At 35.4% G+C, this 16,989-nt stretch overlaps 1 protein-coding gene across 2 annotated transcripts in view; it reads left to right on the forward strand.

Annotated features, from left to right (window-relative positions):
* The window catches only part of CDIN1 (CDAN1 interacting nuclease 1), a gene marked incomplete at its 3' end in the record, with an annotated part of 124,964 nt that overhangs the window by 15,630 nt on the left and 92,345 nt on the right, over positions 1-16,989 (forward strand). For both annotated transcript variants that reach the window (XM_082317738.1, XM_082317739.1), the window contains exons 2-4: positions 10,621-10,666; positions 11,525-11,589; positions 14,892-14,952. In XM_082317738.1, coding sequence (XP_082173864.1) covers positions 10,621-10,666; positions 11,525-11,589; positions 14,892-14,952 — 172 coding nt within the window. The remainder of the gene's footprint in view (positions 1-10,620; positions 10,667-11,524; positions 11,590-14,891; positions 14,953-16,989) is intronic.

Below are 16,989 nucleotides of genomic sequence, written 5' to 3' on the forward strand. Positions count from 1 at the left end.
AACATGTTCAGATACCCTTTAGTTAAAAGTGAAGAGGGTGACTCTTTGGCTTTTATAAGAATACACACTCTTTTATAAGAGTATATCAGAGAAGTTGTTAGTTACTGACTAATATACAGAAATGTAAACAGTCCAGAATGTTTTTTTCTCTATCTTCTCAATTTCCACTGTTTTCTGATGTCCTAGTTCTGCTGATTTGCCACTCTTAGAAGTTAGGTAACATACAAAGACCTGATATTTAAATGTGAAGAACAAATTAAAAATAATCTGAAGAAGAAGAAGGCTCTGTGGCCTTTGCTGCTTTACTGGAATATATAAAGACTTCAAAATGGGAGAGGATACGGTTGGGATGTTTTGTGTGAGGCCGTTTTTGAAAGCTGCCTGAAGGATGTTAACAGTCAAATTTCACTGAACTCCGGTGAAGTTTAGTTACCCACTTCTCATGTTTTTGGGTTTGGTGTTTTTTTTTTTTTTTTTTTTTTTGCAAAGTCTGGTCCTTATGTGCTTAATGTAAAGATGGCAATGTATATTTCTATTATGTTTTTGACAACTCCCAGAAATTTAAGAAGTGTCAGTGAGTCATGCCATATGACTTGATGCATGTTGAGGTCATCTTCAGTTTATTTTAACATAAAACAAATGTTTGATGTTGAACTAGTTTTCTTACTTCCTTGGCTTCCACATTTATCTGCCAAGGCCTCTGGGCCCATTCTACCAAGACTGGTCAAATTTCAGTGCTTAATGAAAGTGATGCTATATGGTGAACCTATTGATTGTTTACATCGGAGATGATTCTGTTCAGTTAGTGCATGGAGTAAGAGTTTTTCTGGAAACCCAGCCTTTGCTGCAGCACTGCAAGAAGCAAAGCATTGTATGGATTTTCAGAGCAGTGCAAGAACACCAAAAAATAAATCCTCTGGAAAGAGGAGGAAGGGAAAGGAAAATCCTGTTGGTGGGAGTGGAAAAGAAGGTTAGAGAAGTTTTAGGATAGAATAGTGTAATATTGTGATCACCTCTTGTCAGGTGTTGCTTTCATATTGCCTGCCAGTTGTAGGTAGACAGCTTTTTTAAAAAAGAGTGCTGGAAGACCACTAGTGAAAGGGAGCAGCTGGGTTTCCTTCTTAGTGCATTTCTGCCATCTTTCCAATGGGAAGTAAATAGTGGAATTAAATTAGTTTATTCCCTCTATGCCACAGTAAGCTATACCCCTGGGGCTGAAAGTAGACTTTGTAAATATCTACATATATGGTACAATAACTTACAGATACAAGGCAAAGTACTGTACTGTTGGCTACGTAGACAGACAAGAATTATTCTGGGTTTTTTCTTTTGTTTTGTTTTCTAATTATGAGTAGCTTTAAAATTATAAACATATCAGTGATAAACACTGTTTAGGGCTTAAGACTAAAAATCTCCAGGGGACTAGCTATAAATGGATTCATTTCTTACCTTAAATCTATATCGTTCCCAAAATTGGAATTTACCTAAAACTACTCTTCTCTATCATCCATGTTTGATAGAGCTAAAATTCTTTAAATTATAGCCTGTGTGGGAAACGTTAATAAGATCCTGACTTGTTTAAGGAATTAACAATTTTGATTGGATTACTGGAAGCTTTTTTGACTTAAGGTGTTCACTTTTTACCCTGGAGATAGCTATGCAACAGTGTGTGTGCTTGACATGTGATGCATGCAAATGCTAAATACAGTAGCAGCATGAGGCAAGTGTCATTAACAGTAATTTATGTAATGAAAGCCACCTGGCTGTCTTCGTAATTAATTGCTTGTAAATAATAAATTTAAATATAATTTATAGTTTTCTAAATTTGATTATATATTTTTAGGAGCAAATTGTTTAAGGGTGTTTGGGGATTTATTTAGTTTCAAATTGGCACAGATATGCTTTTTACATACAGGCTAATTTTTTAACATAAAATGAACAGTCTAATTAGCTTCAAATTGCCATTCACTCATAAAAACAGTTTTCTAAAATTAAATTTAAACATCTAGTTTATACAGGACAATATAGGTTTGAAGAAAAAAAGGTATAAAGTAGAATGATTTTCCCCTTTCTCCACAATCAGGAAATTTAAGATTGGCATCTGAAAAACTTGCCTTGACAAGGTATTCTGTGATCCGATTCTTTTCCTGGAGGGAAGGGGAAGTAGCACGATGGAGTTATCCAAACAAAATGAGGAAGATGAACACAAAATGAATATATCAAATATTTCTTTCCAGTAATAGCCTGCTAAGTAAATGTTTTTTCAATGTATGAACCTTGGCCCTATCAAGAGGGCAGATAGGAAAGGTGAGGGATGGTTTAAATTGTAGCTTCTTTGCCTCAACTGCTTGTTGAGGTCCATTGCTGTTGCAGTCTAGGAGCATCTTTCTTTGCACAACTGTCATCAGATAACTACAACTTTTGTGTATTTTTGTCTAATGGTTCAACATTTAGATTGTGGTACTAAGAGAAAGTTCAAACTTGCAAATGTGTTTTCTGTATAATCTTAACTGAAGTAAATTGAAATAAAGTGTGGATGATGCACAGTTAAGTGCAAACAAGGAATTTGCAGAGGCTTTGCTTTTTTCTCTTCAGTCTCTGGTGTGCTGCTCTGTGCCTCTGCTTTGGGATGTGTTCACTGATTCTTTCCTGGATATTAGGAAACTTCTTGCTAGGTAACTTGGAGTAGTTGAGGACAAAGACATAGCAAATCATCTGCTTATGTTAGTCTCAAGCTTTGATTTTTTTATTTAATTTTCTAAGAAATTTTATTGGTAGAATTAAAAACAGAATTTTAGAGAATACCAGGAGGTGGAGATGTGGAAGACAAGTACTATGATTATCAGGGTGTATGTGGGAGGCAAACCCTATTTGACTCCTATCAGTTTCTTTTTATCAATGGACTCCCTGACTAGATGATCAAAGGGCACCAGAGAAGTTCTGGTATGTGTAAGGTGAAAAGATTCGGTAGTCATTGAAGCCTGATGTCAGAATATTTGAGAGTTTTAATTTCATGTTTTAGCACTGACGTATTTTTTAATCCTGTGATGTGAATATATTTTGGTTCTGTATTGCATCTGAAAATATTTTTCAGCTTGAAAATTGAACCTTACAAAATAGTTTCATGTTTTTATGGAAGAGACTTTTCTTGAAACATTAGTGAAAGAGTATTTACTCACAAAGTGGGTTTGGCATTTAAGTAGGTTTCAAACATTAATGCAATAAGCACTGTGCTGTTTAACTCTGGAAATAAAAAATATCAGAACAATATCTGGGGCTAATTTCTATCTTTTTTTCTCTACTTGCTTATTAAAATACGACAACCAAAAAGTAGTTTCTTTTCATTTGGAAATACCACTCTTCTGTTCCTGTGTTTTCAGAGTTCCATTTTTAACCATAATATCTGCCAATGTTTATTCACTGTTAAAGCATAACGTTGTTCTTCTCATCATAAGCATATATATGTGAATGGAAGAAATGCATCTTTATTCTGACTTCTCTTTTCATTTTGGGGGCTTGATCAGGAATACTTTGTAATCAATTGAATATGGCATATTTTGAGTTACACTTGTATTCCTGCTGTTGAAAGTTAGATTTTTGTGGTGTGGGTGAAAGAAGGTGGAATTTCTCTCTGTAAAGAGCTAGCGTTATTTTGTGATCATTGCCTGTATTGATAATTTGTATTTACCTCTGCATTTTATTTTTTTTCATGTCTGATACAGATTGTTCATAGTCTGCAGTTGTTTTAAAATATATTGGCTGTTACAACAGACACCAAGAAATGAGGTGTCTACAGAAAGAATTGGTGCCCTGGTCTTAAAGGAACTTCTAAGTCTTTCTAAATGAAAAATCATTCAAACAGTATCTAATACTGGCAATTTTCCTCTGTCTGCTGCTAGAACTTATTGGCCAACTAGGTCAGACATTATTAAAGTTCAAGTGGCCCAGTGGGAAAAGTAATGGCCTTATGCTACTATGAATTTTAAATGCTGCCATTTCTATGTATTGCACCATCATCTGTTCTCGCACATCACTAAATTGTATAGAAGTTGTGGGACCAACCAGTGTCAAGGTCATAGAAGTGATGACTCTTCGCAAGTAGCCTTCTCGGAGCTTTGTCGTACAGTTATTCTCATAACCCTGGCTATAGGCAGCAAACTTGTATGCACATGCCTGCATTTAACCTTTTTATTATCATTGGGTAGCGTAAGCCTGCAATGCAGGATGTCTTTTTCCTTGGACTCTTTACTTTTGGTTTTTATTTTTGATCCTACCAAAGGTATAAATTGACTTTGATGCAAAGACAACTTTTACTAAGTGATTCATGTTTAAACCTTTTGAGTTGAGCTGTTGTACAGTTTATTGAACTGGATATCGGAGAATTTCAAAATTGATTAGTGCTGTTTTTCTCCAGATGAGCTTGAATTTTATCTTGATTTTAAATATGATGGTACTGTCTGAAATGAGCATATCAGCAGGTACTTCTTGTCTTATATATATATTTATTGAATTTTTATAGTATTAATAGATTTGTAATGGGAGTATTTCCCCAACAGCACTGTGTTGGCTTTGTAGTTCCCAAAGTCGTAGCTACTGATAATGCTTCATTGTATGGAAGGCTTCTTATGCAGAGATAAGAAAACTGGTTTTGTGTCCCAGACTTGAACTGGTATAGCTAGAAAGCTGTAACATTGGAAGACAGCCACTTTACAGAAGTTACTGTGTTGTAACTAAAGACTTAGGTACTTTTATGTCACTTAGTTACTCGAGTTCAAACTCATATATTGATTTAAACATGTATATTCACACACACACACACACACACACACACACACACATTGATTTAGCTTAAATTGGTAATTCACTGACGTCCAATAAATCAATGTTAGATTTGTGAATGATACAGTACAAATGTGTACAGAGACAATAATCTGCTTTTTGAGAATTTTCATTCAGAGAAGTGACTGCAAGCATATTAAAACTTTAGGAAAGATTTTAATATTAAAAGCTGCAGTGAAGAGAGGTTAAAGCCATAACTATTCTAGACGTCAGTGAGTCTCCCTCCCTAGTCCCATGTTCTTTAGTGCTTGGATGCGTATGAGCCTAGTGGTTCTCAAGCTTTGGTAGGCCTTTTTTATTCCTGAGCCTTCCTGGATCCTCATGTGGAACCATTCAGACTGCTAAGGAGCCTTTTTCCCATCCTGACAATCCTGACATGTAGAAGAAATTCTGAGAATCTACTAGTTGTGACCTCCTCTCAGGTGGGAAGTTCACTATTGGACTGGCTTTAGTTGATTTAGAGGTGTAACTGTGGGGCTTGTTAGCCTACATCCTGCAGTTCTGGGAAGCCACGGAGGCTTTATGCATCCGTGCATGTGTTATGCATTTGAACCGATGCTGCTAGATCTATTTGAAATCCATCATTGACAGAGTTTTTAGAAATAAGAGCGGACTGGTTAGCATGTGATAAGCAGCATAGAAACATTGCTTACTTTAGGAGTCGCTGTTCCAAAGTGTTTTCAGTACAGAAGATGAGAATTAAAAGACTGTTTGGGTTTCTTTCACGTCTTTGACAATGTAACAGGAAAAATGTATTTTAGGCACACATTCTGGAATTTCAGGATAGCTGTGAGGAGGATTCCCCTTCCACCCCCAGTCATTTAAATTCATCAAATACAGATATTTCTTTCCTCATATAGATTTTAAATCCAGCATGGCAGCACCACGCAATTCTACCCTTAAGTTCTATGTATTGCTTTTATTTTAAAGCTCAGTATTGCATTAGTAAAAATATTTAAAAACTTATTATACATGGAATGGGGATGTTCTTTCCAATTATTAGAAATGAGAGACTCTTGCTGTCTGCTTCAGAACATTTCATGAAGGGATATGACTAGCACTACGTACTCACACTGGAGACAGTGGAAGGAAAGAAACAATTTCTCCCCCTGCCTGAATTCCTACAATAGCTAAGTGCAGTGCTCTATGCACTTCCAAGAGAAGGTTTGACACTGCTGCTTTGGGATTTCACACATAACAGCTTCTGAATTTTGGAAACGCGGCTCCTGCCCCCACACTCAGTTTCTTAACCAATATATTTATCATGTTAATGAGGTGGAGTATTTCGTTTTGTGAAAGGGAAGCAATGAAGCAATGTTCTTTGTAGATTTCATTTGTTTAAAAAAAAAATCAAGGCTATTCTATGTATAATATATATTTGTCTCATTATGGACTTTGCTTTCCCCCTGCTTGTCTCCATTTGTGTGACTAGTTACTGGATTAAATACTGCAGTTCATATTTACTCTTGATTTTTTTTTTTTTGTACAGGTCTCTCTAGATACTCTTCCTTTGTTCCATGGTAAAATACATGAAATGTAAAGCTTAGTCTTTCTATTTTAGGCAAAAAGTGTGGAGTTAAAGATGAAGGAAAGGAAACTCATTTCAAAATGAATATATGAAACAAGTGGAAACCGGTTTTGTACCTAAAATTTTACATTTTCAGTAATCTCAGAAAATAAAGTAGAAAAGTGTAAGTTTTATCTTATCCCTAAAGAATTAGTTATTTGCAAGGACTGATAATGTAATATTTGCAGAAGCTGTCTTGTTTGGATTTTCTCCTGGTTATGCTGTAGCAAATAGCAAATATTAAGTTGGACAGCACCCCAAATCTTGGCTAGATCTGCAAGCCTGCTTTGTTGAGAAGATGATCTGATCAAATTAAATTCTTTTCATCCTTACTAGCTGCTTCTTGGCCAGAGTTTTATATCAAGCCTAGTTATGAAGCACTGATCTGCATCAGCATATTATCTGTTACTAGTTTATGTATGAGCACTCACTGCAAAACAAAACACTTCTGAAATACTCTCCAGGGATGATAGCATTCCTCCCCTACCCAATTCCAGGATTCATTAGAAGAGAATGGTCTAAATTTTATTCTTACATATTAAATGACCAAAAGGCATATTCTTTTTCCAGCACCAGACTTGCAGTTGTCTTTTTAGCTTGACTGATCTCTAAGATCTTAGAGATAATTTCTCTTATCTCTTGTTCTGGTCTGACTTGGGCATCCCATTCATCCCATTCAAATGTGGATGGACTTTGATATCTGTAATACTTTTTTTTTTTATGGTAAGAAAATTTTTATATCTTTATATCATTTGGAACCTAGAAATGACATTTCATTTTTTAAAATAAAAGTTATTGTCTTTAAAAAAAATGGGCATTTTGTAGCAGAGTTTAGATTTCACAGTTTTCTGCCTAAATACAGTTATGTATTGACAAGAGCACAAAGTGCATCAGGCATTCAGATGGAAGTATGCCACCGACATCAACACAGAGTAACAAAAGGTAAATTGGTTCATTATGGATGCTGATGTACAAGAAAAAGAGGATATTTGAAGAGCAAGGCTGGTTGCTTTGAACAGAGCTCTGGGAGTTAGATCCATTACCATCTGGAACTGCAGAAGAAAATGTTTCTATGAAAGTGGCTGCTACAGAACTTAAGATGAAAGGTTGCTTGTTTTCCTGGAAAATAGATTTAGTTCTACAAGATGAGTAACAGTTAATTTATTAATTATTTAAACTAGGTAGTACTTGGAATTAGGAGTTTGGGGTTTTTTGTTTCTTTATTTCAGAAAATCAGCAAATCTGTACCTTGGCTCTACAGTTGGTTCTCAACAAAAGAGCTTGCTCAACACAAAGATGTCTATATCCCTAGCCTTCCAGTAAGCCATGAGGCTTACTATAAAGTTTATTCTGCAAGAGGCAATACTGCAGCATTGAAATGTTATTTTGAATAAAAGATATTTTCAGTATTATGTTTGTTTTCCTGGATATCTCAGCTATATTAATTTGTCTGCTCATTTGCTGCTTTGAAATCCTGTATAGAAGCGTCAGAGGACGGATGGAGCCCTAGGAATTTGGCTGCTCCTGTAGAAGTAATGATAACATACACAGCAGTATCCCTGCTGTCAGTATCAGCAGTTGTGATCATGCTGTCTTGCAGTGCAAATGCATGTTCATGACTTCAGTCCCCCCTCCAAGTGCCCAGTACTGTCTTTTTCAGCACTTTCCGAAACCACGATGTTTCAGCTTTCTGTCAATGGCATCTAGCAATAGATGCTCCAGCCGTGTTTTAAGGGGCTGTTTCGTTTTGCCAGGAAGTTATGGCAACGGAATTGTGGCAAGGGAACGCTGAGTGGCAGATAACGGGGTTTTAGTGTTTAAGAGGGGAACTACATTAACCAGAAGAAACATGGAAGCAGCCACGTGAAGATATAAATCCACTTCTCCTGGGGAAGGAGAAAGATCTTCTGGTAGGAAGGTGTGAAATTCTTTGAATGGTACTATTGAAATAATTCTCTTTGTCACAGTCATAATGTTTTTGTAGTGCAATCCCATATATATCCAACTTGTTCAGTTATTGGACTGAATTTTTTAGTGTTTGTGATAAGTCCTGAATTATCTGAACAGTTGGAAGCATAGGAGAGGCGTGTCAGGCAAAACCCAAGGACACCAAGGGAACAAGTAAAATGGACAAGAGTCAGGAGTGTGAAGAGAGGGATAATGGTCTTAATTCTTTTTGATATGTCAGTGAATATAATAGGATAATGGTACAATAAGTACAGTAATCATACTGGGAATAGCCTCAAAATACAAAAATTGGTATGTCAGTGGGAGAGAACTCAAACCAGAAATCCAGTTAAATGCTGTCTTGTTTTGGTTTGTTTTTTTACACATTTTTTCTCTAAATTCAGTTCTACCATTACGACCGTGTAAATCTGCCAGATAATAATAGTTACATGGAGAGCCATTAGGGGGCCATATGTAGCCAACTTATTTATAGCCTGAAGGTTTTCTTTAAATAAATCAACTTGAAATACCTTAGCTTTGCATATGTATATAGCCTGTGTAACTGTATAATCTTAATTTCTTTCCTTTGTTCACTTTCTAATGATTACATGTGCATGTTGAAGGTTGCCATAATTGGATGGTGCACCTTTTGGGGAGGCATTGTGGTACATATCTCCTGGCCTCTGTGTCAAATGAGGTATATTTAAGAATATTTAAATTCTTGACTATATTGTAATTCATTTTTCTGTAATCCATTAATTTGATAAGTCTGTATATTAGTCAGTTTATGTTGCTGTCATTTTTCTACATTTTTAGCATTCAGTCAGTGAGTATTCAGGGTGAACATTCTCATGTGTAAAATAACGGCGATCAAGGCTCAGCTTACTGCTGTCACACAGATGTTGCGCTGGGCAGACAAGCCCAAAATACAGCACTGTGGCAAAGATGCTGGAAGTACAGATATGGATAAGACAAACTAGTAAGCTCTTTGCATAGCACTGCATTAACCTACTTGCTTTGTTGGTGAAGCTTCAACTGGTTGGTTTAGAGGTAATATTTTACATTGTGTGGCATAGACATAGCGTCTGTTTAAACCTGAACAAACCATTTAGTCATTCTGTGCCTCAGTTTTCCCTTTAGAAAATGGGAGTAAGACTTCCTTAACTTAAATTAGTATTTCTGAGGTATGAAAATTGCAAGAAGGGCCATTTAAGTACAGAGAGAACATTTACATTGAATGTACGTGAAACCTGGCAGAAGAGCAAGACTTTAGACATTGCTGAATCTTTGAACTACCTTTACTATGCCTTAGTAGATAAGTTCATGAAAGGAAAAATGTTAATTATTCATAATGCTTTGCTGTACCATAAAACTCGATTTATTGAGACTATAATTTGTTCAAGTTGCATGTAGTAGGAAAATATATCAGGAGTAATTAATTGTATTCAGGACGTGATGAGGTAGATATATCCACAGAGGACAATTGAAAACAGTAGCGGTGTGGTATTGATTGCCTTTCAGAGGGGAAAAAAAATCTTGTCCCATTTCTAAATGGTAACAATTCAGAGAGAAAAATTCCCACTTGGGAAGAATGCTTTCCAGGTTGCTTCATTGCCAGGTGTTTGACATTGAGTGGAGCCTTAGATGAATGAAGCTTATGGCAGCTTTTGGAAATGACCGACTCCGGGGAATCTCGGCTTCCTGCTGTGAAAGTTTCTATTTTCAAAGCACATCAGTTTCAGTGGGAATGTTCCAGTGGTCCCATATGCTACTTCTGACAGAGGGGGAATTTTTTAACCTGAATATGAGACAGCTACTGAAGAGGTTCCCTTGCTGCTAACAAAATGAATTTCAATATGTTGCCAATGAACAAGCGGCATGTTCCCAACTGCTGATGGAATTTAACTCCATCAATTATTAATGGAAATTTTGCTTTGTTTTCCTTTTTGCCTGTTCCCTTTTAACTTAGCTACCTGCCTCTGATAGAACTTTGTGGGTTCTGCAGCTGAAAAACGAATCACCCAAACAATATGCTCGTTTGCTTTGAAACTCTTGCTATATTTTCCTCTCCTCCCTCATACACTCTCTCCTTGACCTAGCAGCAGGAAGCCTTTGTCTGAGGTGTTCATCTGGAACAACTTTTCCACACTTGTTTTCATGTTCTGTTAGATTACAGGGCAGCAGGCCTACCTTTGAAGCTCCCTTCTCTTTTGTTTCTTTGCAGTGCACTCCAGTAATTAACTTTGTCCTTCTTTTATTTGTTCCAGTCAATCGCAGTCCACTCTGCTGAGCATCTTCTCCCAGGAGTACCAGGTTAGAAGTTTTCTCCTTTGTGAGGGTTGACAGGTGCCTAATTGAATGATGAATGTCCCTTTATTTCTTTGTAATTGAACTGCCAGCTTTCTGATTGGTTTGGAGGATGTTCCCTTTTCCACATCAAGCACCGCCTGAGTCTCAGTGGATGGCTGCCAAGCCTACCCATCCATCTGTCTAATAACATCTAGCCTTTGCTTATTTGGTGGACCTGTAATAAATTATGCTAAACCATTATTATTCTGACAATAATAATTTCCCTGTGTTGCGTGGTTCCATGTGCTAAATGTTTGCTGACTTGCACTGTCAGTGCTGCTTTCCATTGCTGACAGAGATGATGATAAATGACCATTGCCGGAGTGGCAGAAGGCAAGAGAGGCAGAAAATGGAGTCATTTATCATGAGATGACAGGTGTCAGTCAAGTGGCAAGTCTCTATGGAATTACTTTTTGTAGTTTTTCAAATAAGTTGTTTTTAAGCAATGTTCTTCCTGGTTAAAAATGCCAATTGAATTGTAAAACTAGAGTGCACCAGACTTAGATGGAATTGAATTGAGGGAAAATTAATACAAAGGTTGAAAGAGAGAACAAGTTTTTCTTTGCCCTCTGCAGCCTTCAGTAAACTTATTTAGATTCAATTATTGTGACCTTATTGGCTTTTACATATATGGTACATTGCAGTACAGTCTGAAGACGTTCAATTCAATAGGTAGATTGAATGTCATTTCTGTACAAAATCTAAAATCATAGTTCAGTTTATATATCAAAGTGTAGCCAAGGAACATGTGTTTGGGCAGTCATGATTTCTGTGTTTTGATCTATGACACATTTGTAAGACTCTGTTTTTTTGTTTTTCTAGAAACAAATCAAAAGAACACATGCCAAGCATCACACTGCTGAAGCTATTGAAACTTACTACCAAAGGTATGACCTCCCCACCCCGCTTGAGAGTATCATCATAACTACTAATTGTTATGGCAATTATGAGTAAATTAGCTTATTAGTTTATGAAGCTAATTTTCTATAAAAATAAATTAAAAATTTGGGATTAGGAATACAGAATAATTCACCTAAAAATGTTTTTCAGTGAAAATGAAGAAATTTATCAGCTTTTGGTCAGTCTAATTAAGAAAGGGTTTACTTCCTTGGCTCTAAGTCAGGCTAAGCAAATATTTTTTACAGTGTATGTGATAGCATTTATTATATATTGCCTACAGTTTATAATTACAGGATTTCTGTGTCAAGACTAATATTGATGATAACTTCTTTACAGCAAGGGAGCCTGTTCTGTTACAGTTGCTTGTACTTTTAAAACAACATTTGTGTTACATTAGAAAAAGTTACCTATTAAATTCATGGATTGCCAGTTAAAGCACTAATTTTTAGATCACTCCTGTTCTATCAACGGAAGTGTCAGAAATAGCTGTTAAGGGAGGATGAAAACCTTCATGTCATTTTTACAATATTTTACAATTGTTTGTGTCTTAAGCTAATAAATTGTATTTGCTACACCTTATAGTTTGCCTGTTACTTCTATAGGCTTTACTAAAAATATTGCAATGACATAATTGGGGCATACTGATAACTGGTAAAGGTGCCCAATTAAAATATTAGTTTGTAGACTGACATATCTGAGGAGCTTGCATGGCAAGTGAGTTCATACTTGTGATTATAGATGTCTGATATTTATGCTTAATATTAATCTGTATGAATCAGGAAAATAAACAAAAAGCCTTCATTTGTAAACAATTAACTGTGCTTCCGCAGAGTCACATGTTTAAAACCTAAGCATAGCTTGATTATACCAGACACTGGTTTAGGATATCTAGTATGAATTGTGCTGTTTTGGGGGTTCGATTTTCTAGTTTTTACTAGTTGTATTGTTCTGTAAAAATTTGCACTGGATCACGTTGCACTTTTCCTAGTGTTGATTCTTGTTTAGGAAGAATATTGGCTTAAAATTTTGTTGTGTTAATAACCATGTATATACAATACTAATTTTAATTACTTTTTACTAACACAGTTTCAGTGAAGTGTCCTATGTTAATTGTAACTGCTGTGTAAATAATTCTTCTCTTAGAACACGTATAAATCATTTAAATCACTTTTATGATGATTGTGTTACCAGTTCCAACAACTTAATCCCGAAACATGGGACCAAATTTTGCTTTATGCAAAGCAGCAGTGTATTGGTGTCAGTAAGGTTGTAGGTATGATTAAGGTTGGCTCACATCAGGTAGGAGGATTTGGTCTCCTGTCCCCTTCTGTACTGTCTGAAGTATGATAGTACATAACTCATGCATTATGTATGAAGCTATATGGTGGTGATAGGGAAAATCATTCTTTATGCTGTTTCTGGATATTTCATATTGCAAATGTATTAACATGGCCGAATAAAATGCACATGTTTTAAAATCAGAGATGTTCTGGTTAATAGTTAGAAAACTCATCTCAATCCTGTTTTAGTAGATTTACTGTGTAGTATGTTTCCTAAGCTACAGGGGCAGACTACTTGAGTCAGAAGCCAGTTTGAAATGCTTCAAGCATAAACATGACAAACATCTTCTCCTGTACTCTTTTGTAGCATCCATCTTACCGCTGTAAACCCCAGTCTGTGTGGTATGCTCCTTCCTATTCCCACCCACATACAAGCAAATAATTGTTCTCCTATTGCTTTCCTAGGTCAGAAACTACCAATTTTTGAAGGCAGTCATTTCCAGTGGTACCTATTGGGAGCAAGTAGAAGTACAGTTGAATGAAGTATTTTCTGCTGCTCTGCTGAGACTTACTAGTCTTAAATTTAGGCAAATACAAAGGCAAATTACAAGAAGGACCAGCAAGTGCTTAAGAGCAGTATTGCCATCAACATGTGAGACCTGTTAGTCCATAATGGAATTGCCAGTACTGTTAGAAATATCTGACAGAAAATTACTCCATTGTCAGCTGTAGCTTTGCTGTTCGATCAACTAGATGCGTGTTTTAGAACATTAATCTCAAGTAAATCTTCCTGGTTAGGTATTTTGTTTATGATCTCTCCTTTTTTTCTTCCGTTATAAATTTTCAATGTTTAACTATACACAAGGCATCTTGTTTTGTGGTTTTTTATGTAGAATTGAAATAGGTTAACAGCAAAAAGCTTTTACCATTTCCTTTATTCATTAAGCCTCAGAATAACTTGCAAACAAAAAGGCCTCTAATCCTCTGTGAAGAGGTTTATGTAAAGGCGTTACACCCATTCTACAGAAAGGTAAAATCATAAAGAATTTTAATGTCTGTAACTAATGAGCAGAAGAGTGGCTTCTGATGGATAGATAATGATAGAGTTGGAAAGGCTGTGGCCTTCTAATGATGTCAGTAATGATGTGCTATGCAAATACAGATAGGATAAATGAGCAGGTTCAAATGTTGGTAACTATTGTTCTTTTCCACATGGTTGCAAAGCACAAAGTGGCTTCCAATAATAGAGCTTCTTCTCATCAACTCCTGAGAACAGGTTTTAGGCATTATTGAAATGTAAACATCAAACAGTGAAAGTAACAGAGGTGAGGAAGGTGATATTGTGTGATGTGATGGTCAGAAACATCACTGTGTATCCATATTGGTCTAATACCGTTAACTGGAAATGTTAAGCCTTTGTCATTGATACGATAATGACTTTCTATCACTCTTTATTGGATCCTAAATATTTCTTATTTTCTTTTCTCTTTGGAATATTCATTTGGTTGTTAAGACTCTGATTTCACTGAAGTAAGCCTTTAGTATTTAAACTACTGCCCAGTTGATAAAACGTGGATTAAATTCGAGAATTTATGTTTTTGTGCACGGTGGTGAATTGAGTAAGATGCACAGTGCACCATCATAGTTGAAGGTCATATGGAAATGAAATCTTTACTGTGAATAATAGAGGTTTATTTGCCTGTGATGCATCTTTAAGTAGTGCAGGTATAATTTATTTGTATGTCATTAAGCCAAAAATTTTTTTGATTTCTTCATTTATTGTGGTTTTTACCAGGACTTAATTGCGATTGATATATCTTGCAGATGAAAAGGAGACAACCCCGGAGAGTTAGTGATTGTTTAAAATACTGATTTCTTAAAATATTTCCCATTAAATACTCTGTACTGGGGTACTTTCCCCCAAATGAAAGAGATTCACAAGGGATACTGACATGTATAAACTGGCCTTTTCTTGCCACTGCAGAATTACCTGGCTTTGTGTTGTCTAGGTATCTGAATGGAGTGATGAAAAATGCGGCTGCCCCTGTATTACTGGAGCTGGCCAATGAGGTAATCATCTTTACTTTTTTCTTTAATCTTCCAGTGTAAAACCTAAGGGGCATATCTATAGTGACTTTAGTGAGAAATGTAATTAACCTAAAAAAATGGTTTCAAGGCACATTAGACATTTAAAATGGTTCCCCAGTCTGTTAGTACTTACAATAATTAGACAAAAAGCCCCATTTATTAATAAATCAGTTAGTGTAATTAGTCTGTTAACTTCAAGGCGAATGTGTAAGAAACTCTAAATTTGTATTTTCCTGGAAATTTCAGACAGACTGTAGGTCTTTAATGCACAAATTTACTAAAAATTCCCACATTGATTAAATGGAGTTGCATCAGTTTTACTTATGTTTGATTCCTTGTTTTTAATAACATAACCCATCTAAGATTTTTTTTTTTAATAATAGGAAGGGTTAAACCAGTTTGTTTTCCTGACTCTCTTTATTTCTGCTCATATGGATTAGAGGATGGCTAATGAAAACTGCTTAATATAAAGCAATTAAGCAGAATAAATTCCTCAGTATAGCCATTTCCTAGAAAAGCTGGTGTATGAAAAGTTCAGTACGGTTGCCATTAAAGTCTTGACAAATTTATTGATGCTGTTTATTAACTAGAATATGAATCTGCCTTAGGATGCAAGGTGTTATTTGCATTAAAAACTGCTATCTAAAGCACTACCTTGAAGAAGATGTAAAAGTTTGAAAGAGTGGCAGTGAGCCTCCTAGAAAAACAATTGATGAAATATCTACCCCTTAAAGTCTAAAATATTTATTTACAATAATAATAACAATACAATAGCTGATACTCCTTGGAACTGCTTATGCAACCCTCAAAGGGATAGAATGAAATGTATGCTGTTTTGTGTTGCATTTTAATAGAAAATGTAAGAAGGAAGCAGAAAATGAGTGTTTGCATTAAAAATGATATGGCACTACGAACATTAAGTGTGGCAATAGCAGCAAGTTCTACATGTTACATTAGTAAGAAAGAATGGTTTCTCTCCCATGCACGTTGCTGCAGCCAGCAAATGAGCGATTACCTATCAATTACTAGAAGGTTTTAATGGTCTGTGAAGTGTCCACATATCCTGATCATACAGTTAGCATAGAATAAAGGATTTATTTCATATTAGTGGTAATGCGTAGCTTCTTACCATTTCTGGAAAAGACAAGTCTTAAAGTACTGAGAATAGAATGTTCTTTACATAAATAAGTGCAATCTTATTAAGAATTTAGGTAAACAATCCAATTCATGATATATTGCACCCATATTATATGGAAACTGTCATAAAAATATTTCAAGCACTAAGTAATATATCTGTTACTGATTCCTTGTATATTTTTTCCCATTGATTTAGAGATGATGCATATAATTTCTGACTCTAGTGAGCATATCTTTGTTTATATTATACTAATGCATTTTTGCAATTCAGATCAAAGATATGTTCAGAAATAAATAAAAATTAAATCTAGGAGAAAGGGAAGATATACAAAGAACTTATCTGCTGCTGATTTCATAGTAGCAGGTATATAAGAAAGGCAATGCATTTTGTGACTGCTGCCTGATGCATTAGGGAAATATGGCAGTAACCAGCACCAGATTACTGCTTCCAAACAATCAAGCTGCCATTTTTATATGATAGTTAATATTTAAATGACATACTCTTGCATCTGCTGACAATTGATGTAATGGTAATACTTTATGAGTCAATATATATTTAATCAGTGGAAACTGTAAAAATTGATGAGAAATATATAACATAGGTGCATTACAGTGTGTAGCAGCTCTGTTAAATAGGAAAAGCTCCATATTATTATATGGAGCTCCATATTATTATTATAATAAACCTCTTTTGGGTTTGTTTTTTTGAGGGTTTGGGAAACTACTTTTTTTTTTATTTTATTTTATTTTATTTTATTTGGCAACTTCATATTGTATATGTAGTGCAAAAGGACTAAAATAAATCTCATTTTTGTTAGATAGGAATAATAAAATTAGTCACTGTTCTCATCATACAAATATTTTCAAGTGAGATTTGAAGCA

The sequence above is a fragment of the Platalea leucorodia genome, assembly GCF_965183815.1.
Source record: "Platalea leucorodia genome assembly, chromosome: 7".
In the NCBI taxonomy this organism is placed as follows: domain Eukaryota; kingdom Metazoa; phylum Chordata; class Aves; order Pelecaniformes; family Threskiornithidae; genus Platalea; species Platalea leucorodia.